General features: G+C 36.7%; 1 protein-coding gene across 1 annotated transcript in view; it reads right to left on the reverse strand.

The window, feature by feature from the left end:
• Nucleotides 1-24654, reverse strand: part of rps6ka2 (ribosomal protein S6 kinase, polypeptide 2) — a 92584-nt gene that overhangs the window by 33087 nt on the left and 34843 nt on the right. Inside the window, exon 6 of the mRNA XM_056471453.1 lies at nt 6878-6984. Within this exon, the coding sequence (XP_056327428.1) occupies nt 6878-6984 (107 nt within the window). The remainder of the gene's footprint in view (nt 1-6877; nt 6985-24654) is intronic.

Consider the following 24654-nt stretch of genomic DNA (forward strand, 5'->3'; position numbering starts at 1 on the left):
AGTAATCTGGTAGCTTTGGCTTTTATGGGGTAATTATTGTGGTCTCCCGATTGCAACAGAGAAGTACTGGGAAAGCTCTGTGGACTGATGACATTTCATGCCACTAGCCTTATTTTTGTGAGCAAAATCACCTGTTTTGTCATCATTTTAGATATTATGCTAAAGAATCATTCAAATACTAGCTCTAAAGTGATGTTTGTGAAGTAGCAACGGTTTCTGCTGTTCTGACATCAGCTGCAAATGTGAATGTACGGCGGAAGAAAGTAGTTACTCATACAAAAGGATTTTTAGACTCTTCGTGTTTGAGGTTTTTTTTTACCTACACGATTATGCCATCAAACTGTTGTATAAACCCAATATCACACTCATAGCAGTGCAACATGGCTGTATATCGTCACTGGTGAGACACTAAGGCACGCCTCCCACCAGTGCCAATATACAGCCATATCGCACTACAATGAATGTGATATTTATTGTGCTTATATGCAGAGTGATGTCAACATGGCATATTAAGGATTTACAGTTAGAGTTACACTCAATAAACAAGATAAAAAATAACATATCTTCCTTGTTTGCAGTTATTAAGCTACAAATACTTTTAATATTCCCTTATTTAATTCAAAGAATTACCCATAAAGATGATCTAAAACAGATTATTAAAATATAAATAATATTTACTATGAAATAGAAGTTTTGTCAACCCCTCACCCACACACACACATTTTATAATGTTGTCACGATTCCTGTTTCAAGGTAAACCACTGTAAATTTTCCTAATATTAATATTACCATTTCTTTTTGTCATTATCATTAAAACCATGTAAATCTATTGCGATTTTGAAAACTTTTTAAGAATGATGCAAAATTGCGATTAACTAATCAGAAAAGGATGCAACGCATGTTTGTATATGGATATATATATATATATATACATTCAATAGTTCTGTCTGGTTCTTGAATCTGATTGGCTGATAGCTGTGCACTATTCTGCCAGTAACAGCACTTATCCAGCCTCTTCACTCTTCACCCTTGTGTATTTCTCCGCCCACATACAGCAACAAGCTGAGGACACTCTACAATGTGACAAATATTGCTGCTGTCGAGGGGTTATCTGTTAATATCTGTTATGTTAGTACTGATAATTGTGGTCACCATATAAGTGTTATTTTAAATGTTCTATCTATCTATCTATCTATCTATCTTTCTATCTAACTATCTATCTATCTATCTATCTATCTATCTATCTATCTATCTATCTATCTATCTATCTATCTATCTATCTATCTATCTATCTATCTATCTATCTATCTATCTATCCATCTATCCATCTATCCATCCATCTATCCATCCATCCATCCATCCATCCATCCCAAGTACACATAAAATAATGCAGAATATAAATGCAAAGTAATGAAATAAATAAGGTATGAGGTAAACACTGCATCTTGCGTTGACAAGATTGAGGATATATTTCATAATAAAAGTAATGGTGCAGTGTCCTTTGGATTGCCTTTGCCCATACACCATTAATCACATATGACAGGTCTCAGAACAGCGTGCCCTTATGAGATATCGAGCCCTCCACTGAGACCTACTCTCAGGCTAGCTCCATTTTCACCTCTTAGGACAAGAGTTAGAAAGGAATATCTTAGACCGAAATGAGTGTTCCTTTTATTATATCCAATGAGCATGGCTTTGGCCTTTTGTTTGAGTGGATATGATAGAGACAAGCCTTGAAAGAGCATTACTGTAAGTGGGAGCACAGGAAGGATTTTATTAAGTGGATTGTAGTCATAAAACCACAGCTCAACAATAAGAATGTCAGGCCAATATATCATACACTAGATGCAAGAGAAAAAATAAAAAATGTAATTAAAAATAAATAAAATAAAATAAACATTTGGTTTAAATTATACAATTCTAAAGATGTTATTATATTTTGCATGAAAACATCATAATATTCTTTCATTTATTAGTCTACTCATGTGGATGACTTTTAAAATGCCTATTACAGTATGCTTCAAACATTAACAATGTAAATGAGAAGTGAAGTTTCATAAACCAATTTCGAGAGGAGCACGTGATATGATTGAGCACGTCTGGCCATTCATCTGTAATCAGTAATAATCCAATCAGAGTAATCCTAGTTTACTATAAATGGATCATTTTCTCCCTAATGTTTTATCTTCGTTTGGAAGAATCCCCCCTTCCACCCCTTCTCCTCCTTTTCCTCCCTTTTCTAAAAGGGGGAGCTCTCGAGACCTACCTGATCTTGAATCTCCTGATATGCTTATCGACTGGGCGGGAGCCCTGGGCTCAAATATCTCTGAGCTCAGGGTTCTCTCCCGGGACAGCATGCCAAACCTGCTTTATACGCCAAGCATATCTAAGTGGGAACTCTTGAAATGTATTTTTTAGCATAATCTCTGGGCCCTGTCATACAACTGGCGCAATAAGGCTCAAGATGTGTATGGCGCAATTTCTTGCCATTTTCAGACCAGCGCAACAGTAATTTTCACGTTTTGCACCACGTTGTTTAAATAACAAATCCATTTGTGCCGCATTGTGGACTCATGGGTGTGCCGGTCTAGAAAGGAGGTGTGTTAAGGTGCATTGTTGCCAGTTTTTCAGTTTATTCAGGACAATTTGCATTGGTATAATAATATTATTATTCACAGTATTTTTTATTGTATTCATATTTATATTTGTTTTAATAAAAACAAGTTTAGATTTGTACATCTGTCTGGTTTTGGAGACGTATGCATCACCATATGGGGCATTAGAATAGGACGTGTGTTTGGATATTTGGATATATTTTTGACCACACTTCACTATTATTGTTCATTTATACGTTTGCTAGAAATAGTTTTGAAACAAATCTTTGCACTTAACAAACAAAATGAAACAGTTGAAGTCAGAATTATTAGCCCCCTTTTGAATTTTTATTTTTAATTTTTTTTATTTATATATTTTCCAAATGACGTTTAACAGAGCAAGGAAATTTTCACAGTATGTCTGATAATATTATTTCTTCTGGAGAAAATCTTATTTATTTTATTTCGACTAGAATAAAAGCAGTTTTTAATTTTTTAAACACCATTTTAAGGTCAAAATTATTAGTCCCTTTAAGCTATATTTTTTTCAATAGTCTCCAGAACAAACCATCGTTATATAATAACTTGCCTAATTACCCTAACCTGCATAGTTAACCTATTTAACCTTTGAATGTCACTTTAAGCTGTATAAAAGTGTCTTGAAAAATATCTAGTCAAATATTATTTACTGTCATCATGGCAAAGATAAAAGAAATCAGTTATTAAAGATGAGTTATTAAAGCTATTATGTTTAGAAATATGTTGAAAAAAAATCTCCCTGTTAAACAGATTGTTTTCTCTCTAGTGAAGCGTTCAGTTTTTCCACTTAAAAAGTCCGCCATGTAAATAGCAAATGCACCATGGCATGACTCAACTGACTCATAAAGGGAATGTGAGATGAGACTCTGATTGGTTTAATGGACGTTAATCTCAAAACACACCCATAACTCATTAAGAGAATAAGCACAACCCTGTTAGACCATGTGCTGTGGCGCAAATCATATTTTTCCATCCTTAAAGTAGCAAAAGTGGATTTGAATACACCCTTAATGCTTTTGCTCCATGCGCTTAGATCGTTAAACTAGAGCCCTCTGTCTCACTTAGATTAGATTGGTGATAACCTGTAGTAATTTCATTAATATTCTTTTCTTTTGGATCACAGGCATCCTACAAGTGCACTAGAGTAAGGGTGCAAGTCTACTGGTGTTTTCATGCAAATATAAATGCCAACGCTCTTTCAAATGAAAATCGATTCTGCAACGCTGTGTTTAAATCAAAGATGAACATTCTCCAACTCTTTCCACATTTAAATGAATGCTGAATGCACTGTGATTTAAATGAAATAGACACTTAGTGTCTCATAACACCAATGATGCCATTTCAAAGTATCTTAAAAATTGCTGCATTTATTTAATCAAAATACAATAAAATATTGTAAATTATTAAATTAACTTTTTAATATATTAAATATAATATTGAGCATCACTGTGGCGCAGTGGGTAGCACGATCGTCTCACAGCAATAAAGTCGCTAGTTCGAGCCCCAACTGGGTCAGTTGGTATTTCTGTGTGGAGCTTGCATGTTCTCCCCGTGTTCACTTGGGTTTCCTCCAGGTGCTCCGGTTTCCCCTACTAGTCCAAAGACATGTGGTATAGGTGAATTGAATAAGCTAAATTGAGCGTAGGGTATGTGTGTGAATGCAAGAGTGGATGGATGTTTCCCAGTGTTAGGTTATGGCTGGAAGGGCATCCGCTGCGAAAAACATGTGTGGTTTATTTCGCTGTGGCAACCCCTGATTAACAAAAGAACTAAGCCAAAAAAAAAAAGAATGAATTAACGAATAAATATAATATTTATTACCAATGTTGAAAACAGTTGTGCTGCTTAATATTTGGCAGAAACCATGAGATTATTGTTTTTGGAATAATATTTATCTGTAACACAAACTTTTGCAACATATTGTTAATGTCTTTGGGTCAATTTTTGAATGAAATTATTAAATATTACAAAAATAAGACTAGTCAATGTTGTTTATTCATAAATCTTTAAAACAAACTTCTATTTAAAACCACTTAATAAATGAAAAAGAGTAAGAACTAAGTTATAAAATGTACTAAAACTAAATTCATTACTTTTCCTTCGGCTTAGTCCCTTATTTATCAGGAGTTGCCACAGTGGAATGAACTGCCAACTATTCCAGCATATGTTTTACGCAGCAATGCCTTTCCAGCCGCAACCCAGTACTGGGAAACACCCGTACACACTCACATTCACACACGCACTCATACAATACGGCCAATTTTGTATGCTCAATTTACTTATAGGGCATTCCTTTGGACTGTGCGGTAAATCAGAGCACACCCACGCGAACATGACTAGAACATGCAAACTCCACACATAAACGCCAACCGGCCCAGTTGGGAATCAAACCAGTGACCTTCTTGCTGTGAGGCGACAGTGCTACCCATTGAGCTACCATGCCATCCTCTAAAACTAAATAGTTTACATAATAAAAAACTAATTCCACAAATGTCAGAAAACAATTTTTCTTATTTAACTTTGTTAACACAATATAACCAAACAAACAATTGGTTGGTTTGAGTGAAATTTTAGTGTTGGAAATTATCCATAATCAGGGCCGGAGCAAGCTGAACTGCCACTCTAGGCAAAGGTCGATCATGCCGCCCTCAACCCGAAAGTGAAAACGAAAGTGACTCGTTAGCAAAGTGAGGACCGGGGGTGAGTGGATATAACGGAGGACGTTGGTGGTGAGGGAGGTGTCGCGGATGCCGCCCTCTCTATTCTGCTGCGCTAGGCACTGATATAATTGCTGAGAACGCAGGTGGTGAGGGAGGTGTCGCGGGCACCGCCCTCTCTATTCTGCCACACTAGGCGGCCGCCTAGGTCGCAGCTATGGAGGCGCTGGCCCTGTCCATCATTTAATTCCACAAAGAAAAAAGATGACATGAAATCACTACATTGTTCAATACAGAACACTTAAAAACTGTGACCCAACTATCATCAATAGTTCCAAACCTTTGCGAGTTTCCTTTTCAGTCAAATACACAAAAACAGCAATTTTGAAGAATGTTGACAACTAGTAGCCATTGACCATAATAGAAAAAAAATACAAGTCAATGGTTGCTGGTTTCCAGTATACATCAAAAATGTCTACCTTTGTTTTGAATGTAAAAACAAAACAAAATAGGTTTAAAACAACCCTGCAGGCACAGAACATCAACATGACGTCATATTGACGTTGTAACCCAGCGTACCCCAACGTCGTGGGGACGTTGGATTTTTTTTAGAAATGAAGATCAGAACCCAACGTCAAGCCGATTTCAATGTCCAACCTAAAATCAACCAAGTATCAACGTCTAATCATGTTACACCTTGACGTTGTGTGGACATTACTACTATGACATCTATCAGATGTTGGATTTTGGTCACTTTCCAACACAACCTAAAATCAACCAAATATTTTATGTATATATTATGTCCACACCTTGACGTTGTGTGGACATTACCACTATGACATCTATCAGATGTTGGATTTTGGTCACTTTCCAACGCAACCTAAAATCGACCAAATATTAACGTAATTTGACGCCATCACTGGAAGTTAGAATAATGTTGTTCTTAGATGCTGGCTAGACATTGAATTTTGGTCAGCTGACCTAAATGTAACTTAATATTATCATCTTATGATGTTGTGTGCCTTCTGGAAAGTAGGGATGCGTGAATGATGACAGGAATGTATTTATTTATTTTATTATTTTTGTGGGTGAACTATCCCTTTAAGACATTCTGGAAAATATGCAAGATCAGTATGCCTTGACAAGGGTGAAACTCTCAGACCAGAATAATTCTTATTGTTGAGCTGTCCCTGTACATTTCAGTCCAGGAAAAGGGATAAAGCTTTGACAAGCACTCAGTGTCAAAGGACACAGAGCAGATGCTGCTGGAACTGCACTGAAGAAACGGCACAGGGAACTCTCCGAATTGTTGCATCACCCAGTTTGAACCTCTGAATTATGACTGTAATTACATCAGAGTTTCACAGAGTTCTCTTGACTCTAATCCAGATGTGGATTATACCGCTGCTTGAAAATGTACGACTTAAGCCCTCCTGAACATTTTGTCCAATCCACATGATCAACACAAGGTCACTCTTGTGGCCTTACAGGCATGAGGTCACTATATAGGACATTGAAGTGGGCTACGCAGTAAATTAGAACACATGATCACTATTTACTAATAATACATAAGGGGTCTGGACTTACTTCTCTGGTTTCAGATCACGGTAGATGATGCCCAGACTATGAAGATGATCCAAAGCCAAAGCCAGCTCAGCCAGATAGAACTTCACATCTTCCTCTGTAAACATTACCTAGAGAGACAAATATATAACAAAAAATAACTCATTTTTCATCAAATTATTTTTTTAAATACAGAAATTCAAATCCCTTCAGAATTTTGTCATGTTAATTATCCCACACTGTATATGATATGAACATAAATCATGTAGTTTATTGAGGGGACGTGTGTTTTTCTTTTCTTAGAGATCTTTTGTTTTGGCTGGTGAAGAAAAATCCTATTGATTTACACTGAATCACCTGAACTACTGTAGAGACTTGTGGGTATAAATTTATCTTCATGAGTGTGTGTGTGTGTGTGTGCAAAGCAAGCACCACATAACTTTAAAGCACAACCACAACATGACTTATGATGGAATTTAACAACTAAACTGGCTGATGCACACCAAGGTACAATTAGGGAACATTGGCTTGTGCGTTAGCCAATGGATTGAAACACTTTTGGGCTTTACCTGTAGATAAATCTCTCTCAAATATCAAACTTTTCCTCAATTTCCTCAACTCATGCTATACCTTACTTCTTTAAAGTGGACCTATTTACTTTTATAAGGGCTTTAAACACAGTTGTGTGGCAACAGTGTGTGAATATAACCAGTGTCTAATAGTAAAAAATAATTAATTCAAATTTGCAGAAACAGCTTGATTGACAGGTCATGGGAAAGCCCCGCCCATTGGTGACAATCTCTCCTTCATTAGCATAGAATGTCAGTCTTGTTTTCGAATCTGTCACTATACTGACACATAGGCATTTGTAGCTCTATTCTCTTTTGAAAAGAGCGTGAACTATTGGGTGAACTATTCCTTTTAGGTACCATGAGGTATACATATCTACTTTTTAGGTACTAATTTGGTTGGTGCTAATGGCCCATTTTCAGAAACAGCTTGATTGACAGGTCATGGGAAAGCCCCGCCCATTAGTGACAATCTCTCCTTCATTAGCATAGGATGTCAGTCTTGTTTTTGAATCTGTCACTATACTGACACATAGGCAAAAAGAGCACAATCTCATTTGAATAAAGCAACAGTCACTAGAACGGCACATTCAGGATCAAAGACTAAGGGCCCTATGATACAACCGGCGCAATAAGTTGCAAGATGTGTTTGGTTTGATGTGCTGCTACTTTCAGACCAGTTCAACACTAATTGTCCCGTTTTGCATCATGTTGTTTAAATAGCAAATCCATTTGTGCCACTTTGTGGACTCATGGGTGTGCTGGTCTAAAAAGGAGGTGTGTAAAGGTGCATTGTTGGTGTGTTGCTATTTTGAGGAACTAAAATAGTGCCATTGATCAGCTGAAAGCTGGTCTAAAGTTCAGCACAGAGCCAATTAGTTGTGCTCCTTAAATGCATACACATTGCTTAATACACACAAGATGTACAGCAATACACAAATATCTTTGCAAATGAAAATAATTAAATGATTTAAATATTACAAAAATATTATTTTCTGCAAAAATATAAAAACCACTGCCTCCATTCCAACTTCATGTCAAGGTTTTTTTATTCAGTTTATTCATGACAATTTGCATTTGTATAAAGTTATTATTCTTAGCAGTATTATTTGTTATATGCATATTTATTTATTCATTCATTCATTTCAACCGCTTTTTTGGGGCTGGGTCGCAGGGACAGCAGTCTAAGAAGAGAACCCCAGACTTCCCTCTCCCCAGACATTTCCCCAAGCTCCTCCGAGGGGATCCCGAGGCGTTCCCAGGCCAGCCGAGAGACATAGTCCCTCCAGCATATCCTGGGTCTTCCTGGAGGTCTTCTCCCGGTGAGACATGCCTGGAACACCTCACTAGGTAGGCATCCAGGAGGCATCAGAAACAGATGCCTGACCCACCTCAGCTGACCTCTCTCCATGTGGAGGAGCAGCGGCTCTACTCAGAGCTCCTCCTGGGTGATAGAGCTCCTCACCCTATCCATAAGGGTGCGCCCTGCCACCCTGTGAAGGAAACTCATTTCGGCCGCTTGTCTCCGAGATCTTGTCCTTTCGGTCATGACCCAAAGCTTATGACCATAGGTGAGAGTAGGAACGTAGATTGACTGGTAAATCGAGAGCTTTACTTTTCGGCTCAGCTCCTTTTTTACCACAATGGATCAGTACATCCACCGCATTACTGCAGCCACTGCATCAATCCGCCTGTCAATCTCATGTTCCATCCTTCCCTCACTCGAGAACAAAACCCCAAGATACTTAAACTCTTCCACCTGGGGTAAGGACTTTCCTCCGACCTGGAGATGGCAAACCAGCTTTTTCCGGTGGAGCACCATGGCCTCAGACTTGGAGGCCATGCATATTTTTATTTGTTTAAATGAAAACAAGTTTAGATTTGTCCACCTGTCAGGTTTTGGAGACTTATGCATGACTATATGGGGCATAAGAATAAGACGTGTGTTTGGATGTAACTCAGATTTTTGACCATACTTCGTTATTACTGTTCATTTATTTGTTTGCTGGAAATTAGAACTGAATTTAGAAATAGTTTTGAAACTAATCTTTGCGCTTAAACAAAATTAAATATGTAGGCTAATGGACGTCTTCAGAGGAATGAGTTTCCTTATCCACGAAAGTAAAGGAGTAAAGTAAAGGAATAAAGTAAAGAGTAAAGAGAAAGTAAAGAGGCCGAATAGAGGAGGCTCATTCTTAATCCTCGCGCTCCAGATTGTCTGTTTAACTGTTTTCTCACTAGTGAAGCGTTCAGTTTTTCCATGTAAATAGCAAATGCGCCATGGCGTGACACAACTGATTCTTAAAGGGAATGGGATATGAGACTCTGATTGATTTAATACACGTTACACTTAAAACACACCCAAAACTCATCAAGAGAATAAGCACAACACTGTTAGACCAATCTATGTTTTTCCATCATTATAATAGCAAAAGGGGATTTGGACATGCCCTTGATGCTTTTGCGCCATGCGCTTTATACTTTGCCCCTAGATTGTTAAAATAGAGCCCTAAAAGGGGCAATTTCGAAGAGTTATAAAACATTATTTGTGGAGTATTATGAGCTGAAACTTCACATACACACTCTAGCGACGTCAGAGACTTATTTTCCATCTTGTAAAATGAGGCATCATAGGTCCCCTTTGCAGGAAATTCCAGGTCATTTCTTAAAAAAATATATATATATTTGTTAATAGATACATTTACACTCACGCCATACATAAACCAGGATATTTCTTTCGCGCTGGACCTGGTCAGCAACAAATCTTTAATAAAACTGCTAGTGCTCTTCAATTTGGAAGACCAAAAAAAAAAAAAACCCTGCTCTTTTCACAGCTAATTTTAATCTCCAGGAGATTTATTTAGAGCGTGTAGAGAGCATCAGTGGATAGACGGTGCCATATTGAGGAGAGTAGATTGGCGTAACAAGTTCCAGCCAGGAGAGCAGCAGCTGTTGCAGCCAGATGAGAGATTTGAGCACCAGTGGTAATTAATTTATGTCTCACTTTGCAAGCAGGGCTCTGCACACAAAGAATCACGATTAAATCAAGAGAACAATTCTCTCTGTTAAAGTCCTCCAGTTTCAATTTTACTTCACACTTTACAGAGAGAGATTAGTCATAGTAAGTAAATGTGCAGGAGTTTATTTTTAGATTTTATTTTGGGGTGTTTGTGCCTGTATTATGATAGAACATATTTCGCACACACTAAGGAATAAACCAAATAAAACCTGCCAATGAGATGGCACATCCATATTCAAGGTGGCACAGTGGCTCAGTGGTTAGCACTGTTAACTCACAGTAATAAGATCGCTGGTTCGAGTCCCGGCTTGGCCAGTTGGCATTTCTGTGTGGAGTTTACATGTTTTCTCCAGGTTCTCCAACTACCCCTACAGTCCAAAGACATGCACTATAGGTGAATTGGGTAAACAAAAATGGCCGTAGTGTGTGTGAATGAGGGTGTATGGGTGTTTCCCAGTACTGGGTTACGGTTGGAAGGGCATCTGCTGTATAAAACCGGAATAGTTGGCAGTTTATTCCGCTGTAGCAACCCCTGATTAATAAAGGACTAAGTCAGAGGAAAATAAATTAATTAAGTTGACATTCAGAACGTAATGCCTAATTTCCTCAGTTAAGTACAGTATGGTTTTGTCAGGCTTGCATTTCCAATGGTAGACTTTTAGAAGGAACGGTCTATGCCAGAACGTTGCTATTGATGTTATTCTCCCTCGAAGAATAAAGCCGTATGGGTCATTCACATATCACATTTTTTGTGAACTCAAGTTCTTTATTTCAAATATGAACATGTGGCAGGTGCACATGTGTGTACGGTGTACAAAGAGAAAGCAGCACCACTCGTGCTTTCCACACATTTGTAGATGGCCTCATAAACAACAATGGAGTACATACAGTACAGCAGATTCTGTTCTTGCTGCGCACCATCACTGTACTATTATGGTGTCATGTCTAGGCTGTAAATATAAAAATGTTTATTCCTGTGTTGTCATTCCCCTGGCTTGTAGCACACACTGGTGACAATTATCTATAGACAAAAACAAATAGAGTTCAGTTGCGAGTCTAGCTACCGTTTAGGTAGCATTCTATTGTGCTAGGTAAGTGAAAACAGACATAAATGATTTGTACCATACCACTCAGTGGAAATGGTCCATTAGCACCAACCAAATTAGTACCTAAAAAGTAGATATGTATACCCCATGGTATCTGATCCTGAATGTGCCGTTCTAGTGACTGTTGCTTTATATTCAAATGAGATTGTGCTCTTTTCAAAAGAGAATAGAGCTACAGTACAAATCCCTATGTGTCAGTATAGTGACAGATTAAAAAACAAGACTGACATCCTATGCTAATGAAGGAGAGATTGTCACTAATGGGCGGGGCTTTCCCATGACCTGTCAATCAAGCTGTTTCTGCAAATGGCCCATTAGCACCAACCAAATTAGTACCTAAAAAGTAGATATGTATATCTCATGGTACCTAAAAGGAATAGTTCACCCAAAAATGAAATTTTACTCACTATTTAATTGCTCTTCAATGGTTCCAAACCTTTATGAATTGACTCTGTTAAAGACAAAAGAAGATATTTTGAAGAAAACTGAAAACCTGTAACCACTGACTACCATAAAAGGAAAAACAAACACTAAACATGTCAGTGGTTACAGGCTTCCAGCTTTCTTCAAAATATCTTCTTTTTATTCAGCAGAACCAAGAAACTCATAAGGCTTTGGAATAATCGAAGGAATAATAAACGATGACAGAATTTTCATTTCTGAGAGAACAGTCCCTTTAAAAGTATACCCCCAAAACCAAGATAAACACAAAACAAAAAGTAAGAAACACATAAAGTTTGGAACTACTGTACAAGAGGGTGAGTAAATATTTTGGTAAAATATTTAAAGGTGTACAGTACTAATGTACTGCACTCTTAAGATCAGGGGCAGACTTAGTGATTTGGGGGCCCTAAGCAATCCCAAGTATTGGGCCCTAGCATCATTGAAACTCAAAACACTCTTTCATTATATATTTATTTTTTTCCCTCTCGATTATTTATTTTTTCATGTAGATATGTTGTAAAAAAAAACCCTGCATGTTAAAAAGTCTATTATATTGGAACCTTTATCTTCTTAATGTAAAATAAAATACAAGTTCACAAACTATGCACAGTTAATTAGCCTATTTGTGATTAGATTTAAATATTTGCATGTGAAGTACGGAAGGAGTATACCACTTGTCATAGGGGTCCCTGATTTTGAAAAGAAGTAATAATGTTAAAATCTTAAGGGTTATAGACAGATTTTACAATATCTGATAGAAAATTTACAAAAGAGCTACATATGGAATTAATATAGGTGTCTTGGCATTGGTCGGGGCCCCCTGATTCCCCAGAGCCCTAAGTGGCTTGCTTATTTGTTAAGTCTACCCCTGCTTAAACTACCAACGTGAACCTGTTAGGTGCAAAAATGTACCTTTTGAAAACATACCACCCTAGTGAGTACCACCCCAGGTTGTACAGTACCTTTATTCCTGAGAGAGCAGGAAGTTTAGAGAGAGGGGGCTGTGATCGGGAAAGGTCTGCAAGGCGGAATGCCTGCAGTGCAATTGCGGTATATAAATAGTTGCCCTATACTGCCCACTAGGCTAATGACACAGACAGGGTTTGTCCTTTATTTACAATAACCTGTAGTTGGTCTACATTATTGCATTGTTCCACTTATAACCAGATATTTATTGCATCCCCACACCAGCTTTCTGTGTGAATAGAAATTAGGACCACACAGGAATGGATACTGCACTTAAGTTATTTTTGCTGAAAGAAAAATATAGTCAGAAATACTTCCCTTTAAGTATTACAAGTAAGTATTAAAGTAAGTAAAGAAATAACTAATGCTTCTTTTTGATTGATTGATTAAACCAATTTATCAACCATCAAGCACACATAAAATAAACGTTGTCTCTTTATTTAATTATTTCAGGAAGCAGTTCATTTTCCCTCATAAAATTAAGTTCAGACTTCACACCCAGGCAATTATTAAATAAATACAATCTTTTGGAGTGATCCAATCGATTCAGTGGTGATGAAGAATGTAGATGTTAAGTTCTCATGAGATCCAAATCGAAGTGTTTTGGCTTTTTTATAAATACATTAGCCTCAAAGTTGTTTGCAAGCAGTGTGCTTCAAAACAATGACAGCATTTCGTTGGAGTGCAGTGAGTGTACATATTCTGTGCTTCTGAATGGCTGTATTTAAATTACTGGCATGTTGCGTCTGATGCCAAATTGCTTATCACTGCAAATCCTGTCACGTAGCATGTTGTTAGGAAATGGGGTTAAATAGTAACCTTCTCACGTAATGCATATGTTTGTGATATTTATATTATTTGCTAATTAATTACCACCTCATGTGGAGCTTTGAATCTGCGTCTTATTTCAGAGGCTGTTACTGTTCACCAAATGTCCACCATTTTCTGTCGCGGATACATACTTTAAAAGCCTTCCAGACTGAATGAATGAAATACGGGGTTTTCCAACAAAGCAACCTGGCGTACTGAAATATAATTGATGTACAGACTCTCACTTTAGCCAATATCGATCAACACTCTTAATGACACCCCTTCTCAGCTCTCTAAAAGACACTATAGCATAGAGCTGATCACACACCACAGTTGGCGCTGCAATTCGAGCTCTTCACAGAAGAAATAAAGTGGTTAAAATATATTTTAAGAACACACACACCTGACCTCGGCCACAAGAAGCAAAGCTCGGGTGGAGTTAATTCAAGTGGACGGTCTGTAATCATGAAATTCTTCATGAGTGACTTAGAAAAAAAAAGCTCAGACAAAACCAATATAATGAGCTAAAACCCAGCCGCAACTCCACAGTCTGGAACGTTTTCATGCAAATTGTAGACAAAGACAACTAAAAAGTATGCACAGTTAAGTGTATTACATGTGACGTGTTGTTATAATTTATTGGCAAGGATGACTGGATGCTTCACACACAGTCAGGGAGAAGGCTTCTAACAGTGGTTAAGCCAAAAAGGTTTGCAGTGCTATATGTGCCAATCGGGTGCTGTCGGGTATGTGTCCTGCTAGTGGGGTTCAGGTCTGCAATGCATTTAAGGCAGTTTTGGGTCTGCATGGTTTGGGTTTCATAATCAAACAAACATGCAGATCCAGGTCAGTTCTGTGCAGGTTTGGGTTTGGCTGTGAATTTTCGATCTTGTTAAAACCTCTAACCACAATACTGTATATATTGGACCCATTTAAATTTGATGCAGATTTCTAGATTTTAAAGCGATATGGTTGAGATTAAGAGAAGAAATAGTTAAACAGACTCTGAATTACTATCAAACTGTATTTGTCATAAGCTGTCATAGGCAGCTTATTATGAGCTCGAGATCTCTGGCTCATATACTGTACACTCATATACTGAACACACACCGACCACTTTATTAGGTATCCTTCGTGGCATAGATTCAACAAGATACTGGAAAAATTCCTCAAAGATTTTGGTCCATATTGACATGATCGCATCACACAGTTGCTGCAGATTTGTCGGCTGCACATCCATGATGCAAATCTCCTTTTCCATCACATCCCAAAGGTGCTCTATTGGATTGAGTCTGGTGACTGTGGAGGCCAGTTGAGTACAGTGAACTCATTGTCATGTTCAAGAAACCAGTCAATTCGCACTTTATGACAAGGCACGTTATCCTGCTGGAAGTAGCCATCAGAAGATTGATACACTGTGGTCATAAAGAGATGGACATGGTCAGCAACAATACTCAGGTAGGCTGTGGTGTTGACATGATGCTCATTTGTTACTAATGGGCCCAAAGTGTGCCAAGAAACTATCCCCCACACCAATACACCACCACCAACATACTGAACCGTTAATACTAGGCAGGATGGATCCATGCTTTCATGTTGTTGACAGCAAATTCTGACCCTACCATCCGAATATTGCAGCAGAAAATCGAGACTCATCAGACCAGGCAATATTTTTCCAATCTTCTATTGTCCATTTTTGGTGAGCCTGTGCGAATTGTAGCCTCAGTTTCTTGTTATTAGCTGACAGGAGTGGCAACCAGTGTAGTCTTCTACTGCTGTAGCCCATTCGCTTCAAGGTTTGATGTGTTTTACATTCAGAGATGCTCTTCTGCCTCGGTTGGAACGAGTGGTTATTTGAGTTACTGTTGCCATTCTATCTTTCTATTGCTTACTGGATATTTTCTCTTTTTTGGGCCATTCTCTGTAAACTCTAGAGATGGTTGTGCATGAAAAGCCAAGTAGATCAGCAGTTTCTGAAATACTCACACCAGCCCGTCGGGCACCAACAACCATGCCACATTCAAAGTCACTTCAATCACCTTTCTTCCCCATTCTGATGCTCGGTTTGAACTGCAGCAGATCATCTTGACCATGTTCACATTGAGTTGGTGCCATGTGTGTGGCTGATTAGAAATTTGCGTTAACAAGCAGTTGGACAGGTGTACCTAATAAAATGGCTGGTGAGTGTATGTGTGTGTGTATATATATATATATATATATATATATATATATATATATATATATATATATATATATATATATATATATATATATATATATATATATGTATACAACACTGGCTATTAAAACAATTTGAATGGGGCTGTTTAGTACTGTACAGTACGTGTATGCCATGCACTGTGCTCACATTTCACTGGAAATTGCAGTCTGGAAATTGCAGTCTGTTAACAGAACAGGGATTCAAGTGAACTTTTGAAAAAAGGGGTTCTTTTTATTACCTGTGAGTGATTGATAGATGTGATTTAGTCACCTTAAGCTGACTGAAATTACTTAACACATAATTTAAAGTTTCTAAAATTACTGCAGTTTCTTTATAACTGAAAGAGACCCGGGGCAATTGGTTTCCACAATTCATCTCTGATTCTACATAATCTTGTTATTCTAAAGTAAAATGGCCTTTATGATGTAAAATGACACAAAAATGGCCACAAGCAATTAATAAGCACAGCTATTTCTACACAACCAGAACAAAGACAGAACAATGTGACTGATGAAGAGTGACATGCGCAATAGGTGGAGGTGACAGGTGGAGAAAATGAGTTATTTTGATGAGCGAAAGAGCATGGCCAATGAGTCACATTAATCAATGTCTGAAGGAAACGTCTGCTCCAGATAAGCGTGGGGCTGTTTTCAATGGTGACATAAAAGATATTCCTTTAACTAGGTTATAGTCAACACAGGCTCATTGGACATACATGCTTCAACCTACATTTTTTGTACCTGCTGTTAAAAGAGTAGCGTAAAATGAACACTATGGGGAAGTATAATGCTAACAGCATTTGTTCCTTTTCACACTAATGATATTTATAGGGGCATACATTATTTTGACCACCAAATAAATACCATATGTTTGACTCATTTATCTTTCTCCATATGGACAACCTTGCCAGCATGATTAGTTCGCTTAGTAGCTCACATTGTAGTGTTGTACTTGTAATGCGGAGTGCTCAGGTTTGAATATAGGAGAAATAATTATCCACAAAAGACATGGAAAATCAAGCTAAAACTCTCACAGCACACTTTTCTCTTATGTTTGCTTTTGAAAACACTATTGGTTGGGGTTAGAGAAGGGTTTATGTCAGAAGTCCAACCTTATCATGGATATATACAAGAAGAATGTGTATTTGAAAAATGTAACAAAGCGTTCACTTAAAGGTGCTGTATGTAAGTTTTTGACTCTTCTAAAGCATAATAATACCATAATATGTTTGCAGATATTTAAGAAACATGCTAAGTGATCATACTTGCTTATCTGAAAAACAATGCTGAAGTCAGTTTGAAAATGTGCATTCAGCATTGGAACTTCTGTCTTTGTTGTGGTCCCTTTAATCTGCCCAATGCCAGTTTAGCCAATTATATTTCAGCACACCAGGTTGCCTTGTAGGAAAACAGCATATTTCATTCATTCATTCATTCATTCATTCAGGAAGGCTCTCAAAGTATGTATCCACAACCAAAAATGCGACCTCCAGTGGACAGTAACAACCTCTGAAATGAGACGCAGAATTCCACATGAGGTGATTATTAATTAGCAAATAATATAAATATTACAAACGTATGCATTATGTGAGCAGGTTGCATTGTAACCCTGTGTTCTAATAACACTCTATGCGACAAGATTTGCACTGATAAGCAATTTGGCACCAGACTCAACATGGCAGAAATTTAAAAACAGCCATTCAGAAGCACAGAATATATGTACACTCACTGCACTCCAACAAAAAGGTTTACAATCCAATTAAACCATATTAAACCTCTTTAACGTTATTAAATGTACATGCTGAATCACTGATATGAGTTGGCTTGCACTCAGTCACAGTTAGAAAGATCAGTTTCAAACAGTTTTTTTTTTATTTTCAAGATCTGAGGTGAACTATCTGCTGCTGCTTCAGTAGCAATGGCAATAAATGTCAGGTGAAATGGTACTCAAACTATTAGCAATATTAGAAAATATTAGCAGTTAACACTGAATAAAACACATGAGTGTACCTGAGGTGATCATTGTTCACCTCTGAGAAAAAAAAAAACATTTCTAAAGTACAAATTTCAGCTGTTGGTTAGGACAAAAACTCCTTTTAATATGGACAATATTCCTTTTATCGTCTTTAAATCAGACTAAAATCAACCTTTAGGCTCGATAATCATGCAAGCTCCTGTTGGTTTCATCAACCTGGCCACCTGCGCTTGCGTTGAGTCATCAGAGGAGGGGCCGAGTGAAAATGTGTTTTGAATCAGAAGTGCAATACCTAGTTCAACCACTGGGGTTCAAACTTACATACTGCACCTTTAAGTAACCTCTTCAGATTCATAAAAAAGTGCTTCGTGGTTAATTCAAATAATGTTAGAAAACATTAAACATACACATTGTTAGTGAGAAACTAACAAACTAGTGGAAGGAAGCTGCCAATGCTTTTGAAAAAACATTCAATTGTAGTCAATGGAGTTGTCACAACTCTCTCTCTCTGTCTATGACTCTGATTAATGTCCTTGTAAGTGATTCTGTGCCCCTTTGGAATGGTACCACAAAGTAATGTTCAGAACACAGAGTCCTGCCAGGCCTGAATAGTGTGTTCAGGTAAAGGGGTGAAGAACCAGTGGCTGTTTTGTAGGCGAATGACAGCGCCTTGAATTTGATATGAGCTGCAATTGGCATCCATTTAAAAAATATATAGACATGCACACTTTTTGATTCATTAAAGAGCAGTCTCACTCCTGCATTATGAATTAGCTGCAGAGGCTTGATGGTGTTTGTTGGGAGTCTCACTGCTGCATTCTTAATTAGCTGCAAAGGCTTGATGGTGTTGGTTGGGAGGTCAGCCAAGAGAACATTGCAATAGATAAGGCCTAGACAGGACAAGAGCTTTGACAAGCAATTGAGCAGCATTTTCTTATAGGAAGGGTCTGGTGTTATATACTGTAGAGTAAATCTGCATGAATGGGCAGTTCTAGTAACGGAGTCTAAAAAAATCCATCAAGAAACACTGGTGTTACCATTAGGCACCTCATGGTCCTGGAAGAAGTTATGGACGAGGTGCCCAGCTGTATGGTGAAGCGGCCTGGATTACCAGTTCTGTTTTGGCTCTGTTTTGCTCATGGGCACCTCAGTTGGGTATCAAAGATGGAGATTGGAAACAGGACCGGGAATTGAACCTGCAATCTTTTAAATATTAAAAGGATAAATATTAAAAGTTCTAAACCATTTTTAATGTTTTTAACAGTGTTAGGCAGTAGCGTCGCTACTAGCTTAACTACATTTCTCAGTAGCGTGGCGGTAGCATCGCTACTTTAGAAATCCATTAGCTTTTCAGTAGCGGAGCTATTTTTCAGTCAAGTAGCGCAGTAGCGTCCACACAAGCTATATTTACCGATTGCAGATCAATAAGTAATGGCACCAACATTCACAGAGCTGTGAGACTGGTGTCTAGCCGATGAAGGTAAATCCATATGACGGCAAGAATGACGATTTCTTCTTCTTCCTGTTTTACGGTGGTCGACAACAAACTTTTTGGTGCGTTACTGCCACCTCTCACTCAGGTCGGTGACGTCGCAAATCAATCATTGGGCTGACATGAGAAACTTGCTTGATGGAAAGATGACTGGGGAGAGGAGTATATATATATATATATATATATATATATATATATATATATATATATATATATATATATATATATATATATATATATATATATATATAGTTAGTCAGTATAGTTACAGTATAGTATAGTTTACTGTAGTAAAGGCTAAAGTATACTACGATAATTACGATTATTTCATGATAGTTATTAATGATACTACAATATGTAAGTTAGTGTAATTTTATGTTTATTCGTAAATATTTCCCTTTACTATACATTACTGTAGTATTTTAAATGTGTAACACCTGGTTTTATTGGACTTTTTCTTTTTTGCTGTTATATAATATAATTTGTTTCTGTTTGGTACAATATTATTTGAACAGTACATAAATGAACTGAACTATTCTGCCTCATATGATTCACTGTCAGTTTTAGTGATCACTAAGATATGAGTGATAATTTAAGTTGCTTCGATTTAAAAATAAAAATAGCAAAAATAGCTTAAAATGTAGCTAAGCTACTTTTGCAAGGTAGTTTTTGACTTAACTTGCTACATTTCCCAGGGTGTAGCTTTTAGTGTAGTTAAGCTACATTTTAAATAGTGTAGCTAATAGCTTAGCTCACTACATTTTACAAGTAGCTTGCACAACACTGGTTTTTAATGTTTCATTAACATCAACAAAGATTAATAAACACAAAATATAGTAATAAATATATTTATAGGTGACATGGTGGCTCAGTGGTTAGCACTGTTGCCTCACAGCAAGAAAATTCAAGCCCAGCTGAGACAGTTGGCATTTCTGTGTGGAGTTTGCATGTTCTCCCCGTATTCGCGTTTGTTTCCGGTTTCCCCTAAAGATATGTGCTATAGGTGAATTGGGTAAGCTAAATTGTCCATAGTGTATGTGTGTGAATGAGTGTGTATGGATGTTTCCCAGTCCTGGGTTGCAGCTGAAAGGGCATCTGTTGTGTAAAACATGTGCTGGATAAGTTGGTGGTTCATTCTTTTGATCAACCCCTAATGAATAAAGGGACTAAGCTGAAGAAATCTAAATGAATGAATAAATGAGTGTATTTATCATTGTTTGTCCATGTTTTTAAATACATTCTTTCAGTTTTCCGGGGCCAGGTTGCAGGAGCAGCAGTCTCAGGAGAGAACCCCAGACACTTCTCAGACATTGGAGTTCCCAGGCCAGCCAAGAGACATAGTCCCTCCAGCGTGTCCTGGGTCTTCCCCGAGGGCTCATCCCGGATTAACTAACATTAACTAATTTTATTTACTTATTGTAAAGTGTTACTCTTATTTCTATATTTACATTTTCAAAGTAGGCCTATACTCAGCTGTCATTGAACATGAACGGATGAGACTTCATCTGTTCTACACCAATCATCCACACTGACAGAAAAACTGGGCTGCAGCAAAATACGGGACATCTTATATAATTCCCCTCCCCCGCTTAATTGTTCTTAGCACAATGTGCTCCATATTTGCTGATATTGGTATATAAATCTAGTTGGAACAACAGCCACCGACTACCAGACTGCTAAAGAAATTGTCTGAAGGGACTTTTAAAGTCAATTGGTTTCAATGGTATTTGCATTTTGCTGATGTTGACCGTTTAAAATCCTGTTTAACAAATTATATAATTTGTGTCTTGAGAATATTTTACCAACTAAGAAAATTCAATGTAAGGATTTGAATAAGCCCTGAGTTAAGCCTAAGATAACCTCAAGATATATCTCAAATAAAATATAAGATACACCTCAAATAAAAAACAGTATAAAGGAAGAGTTAGCTACACTGAAAAAAATATTCATTGAATTTACTATTTTTTTAGGTAAACGGTTGCAGATAATTTAAATAATTTAAAGAAACAAATGAAGCTGAAAACTACTAAATTTAATTTGTTTGTATAAATTCGGCCCATATAAATTGTTTGCAACCACTTACAGTACCTTAAAAAATAGAAAATCTAAGTAATCATTTTTTTCAGTGTATATGGAATGTATCATGTTTTCATGCACTTGTATCATTTTGAATTGCTGAATACAAGTGTTTAAATGCATCCTCATGAATTCTCCATGACACAATGAAGGCTTTAAAATGACACATGATCAGTGGTTAGTATCAGTCCATGCTGCTTTCAAGAATTGGTGATCTGCCCCCAAAAAATCTTGATCAAAACACTCTTATTTTTGAGCATTTAAAAATGTTTGTACAACCCCAAATCAGAAAAAAATGGGACAGTATGGAAAACGCAAATGAAAATAAATACAGTGATTTCTAAATAATAAATTCAAAATTTCTAAAATCTTGCAACACATTTCAAAAAAGTTGGTACAGCAAAGCAGTTAAAACTTTGTAATGTTGCCATTCCTTTTCAAAACACTTAAAAGAGGTTTAGGGACTGAAGACACCAAATGATAAAGTGTTTCGGGTGATATTTTAGACCCATTCTTCCTGCAAACAAGTCTTAAGGTGGGAAACAGTATGGGGTCTTTGTTGTACTTCATTTTGCACTTCAAAATGTGTCACATATTCTTTATTGGAGACAGGTTGGGATTGCAGGCAGGCCAATCAAGTACCTGTATCCTCTTCCTCCACAGCCAGGACTTTGTAATGTGTGTAGAATGTAGTTTTGCGTTGTCTTGTTGAAATATGCATGGGCATATTTGTCCCTGGAAAATATGTCTTCCTGAAAGCAGCATATTGTGGTTCAAAAACTCTATACTTTTCAGCATTAATGGTGCCATCACAGAAGTGCAAGTTGACACTGACACGACCCCTATGACAGACCCTGCCTTTTGGACTTGTTGCTGGCAACAGTCTGAATGATCCTTTTCTCACGGTTTCCATTTCTCCCAATAAATACCTGAAATACTGCTTGATCTGACCACAGTACACGTTTTCTCTGTGCGAAGGTCCATCCTAGATGCCTCCGTGCCCAGAAAAAGTCGACTGCACTTCTGGACAAGTTAACTCAGGGCTTCCTTTTGGCACAGTCAGGGGTGGATCTAACCAATAAGGGAGGTAAGTGGCCACTTAGGGCCCCAGGAAATCTGGGGGCCCCCAATAAATATCTAGAATTATAAATTATACCTACAAACATATTATAACATTGTAATGTAATTAAATATTATTTAATACAATTAAATATAATATTATTTTAATTAGTAATGTTATGTAATAATAATAATATTACAAAATAAAATATCCATCATGGAGCAGTCCGGCAGTAAAAATTATAAAAAATATATATTTATTATTTTTAGTTGTAAATACATTTTAAGAAAACTAATCACTTAAAATGTAAAGATTGTGTTCATTTAAAATGTGGAAAAGAAGATTGAGTGATATATATATATATATATATATATATATATATATATATATATATATATATATATATATATATATATATATATATATATATATATATATATATATATATATATATATATATATATAAAAAACAGCAATATAAATACAATTTTAATAAAAGTTGCAGAGGTGCATTTCAGGATTGGGCCCTATGGCTGGAATTCCGCCCCTGGGCACAGTACAGTTTTCACTGGGATTTCTAGATGTAACTATGCATTGTGGTACTTGAAAAAGGTTTACCAAAGTAGTCCTGAGGCCATGTGGTGATATGGCTAATAGATCAATGACGATTCTTGATGCAGTGCTGCCTGAGGGATCGAAGATCATAGTAATTCAGCTTAGGTTTGTCCTGTTCACATAAAATTCCTTCAGATTTCTTGAATCTTTTAATGATGTTCTGCACTGATGAAGGTGAAATATCCAAATGTCGTCCTATCTTTCTTTAAGAAACATTGTTTTTAAACATTTCAATATTTTTTTTTCACATATTTGTTGGCAAACTGATGATCCTCTGCCCATCTTTGCTCCTAAAGGACTAGACCTTTCCTAGATGATGCTTTTGTACCAAACCATAATTACTATACAATTACCTGTTGACATCACTTGTTTCAAATATCATCATTATTTAACCAATTTACCTTATTACTAGCCCTAAACTGCTTCTGTCCCAACTTTTTTTTTTTATTTGTTACAGGTTTGAATGACAGGAAATTATGCATATTTACAAATGAAGTGAAGTTGACCAGAAATATTTCATGTTCATATGCATTTTGGAAATCACTACTTTCTTTTTTTTATTTGTGTTTTCCATACTGTCCCAACCTTTTCTGATTTGGGGTTATAGAATGATCATAGATGTCAGAATTTCATTTCAAAAACATTTCAGAAAATTCATTTCAGAATTACTCTTTCAAAACATAGTACATCAATTCTAAACCAGTATAGCAGCATGAGATGATGTCACATCTCAAAAGCCCATTTCTTAATGCTTTTAAATAAACCTGGCCATCTCTCATTTGATCACCAAGGCAACAAAGTTATTCTTGGCGGTTTGCTGAGCGTACTTTTTATAGACTTAAACCACTCACTTATGTGTTAGAGAAAAGAGACTATAATTACATTAAGTGTGAATAAATATGTCTTTTTATTTTTGAAATAAAGTCAGAGAGGTCATTTTGACATTTGCTGTACAAAGGCAGTGCATTTCCACATCCCCATTATTCTGTATATGTAGTTTCTACTGAATTAGATACACTGGATCATATGCACACGTATAATTTTGAACAAAGAATTTTTGCTTTTATATATATAAATAAACTGTCAACATATGGCTAAATTTGAAACTATTCTGCTGATTGTTTCCAGAATTTTTACAGTACAAGTAAAGTACTTACAAAGTTAGTGTTGTTAAGTATTTTATAACTACTTTAAAAGTGTTTATTTTCATATAAATACTTAGAATACAACAACTTGTTAGAAGAAAAATGTACTGTATTACAGGAAGCATCCAGAAGGTGATATTTATCAAATATTTATATATATTTTTTAAGTGATGTAGTGCACAAACTTAAGACATTAAAAGAAAGAAGAAGAAAAGATTACATGACGACATCACAAACACACATGCACGCATTATAAGGTGTCATTTACATTGGTTTTTTTTTACATAGTTTTTGAAATCTTTTC

Source organism: Danio aesculapii, chromosome 13 (assembly GCF_903798145.1).
Source record: "Danio aesculapii chromosome 13, fDanAes4.1, whole genome shotgun sequence".
Lineage (NCBI taxonomy): Eukaryota > Metazoa > Chordata > Actinopteri > Cypriniformes > Danionidae > Danio > Danio aesculapii.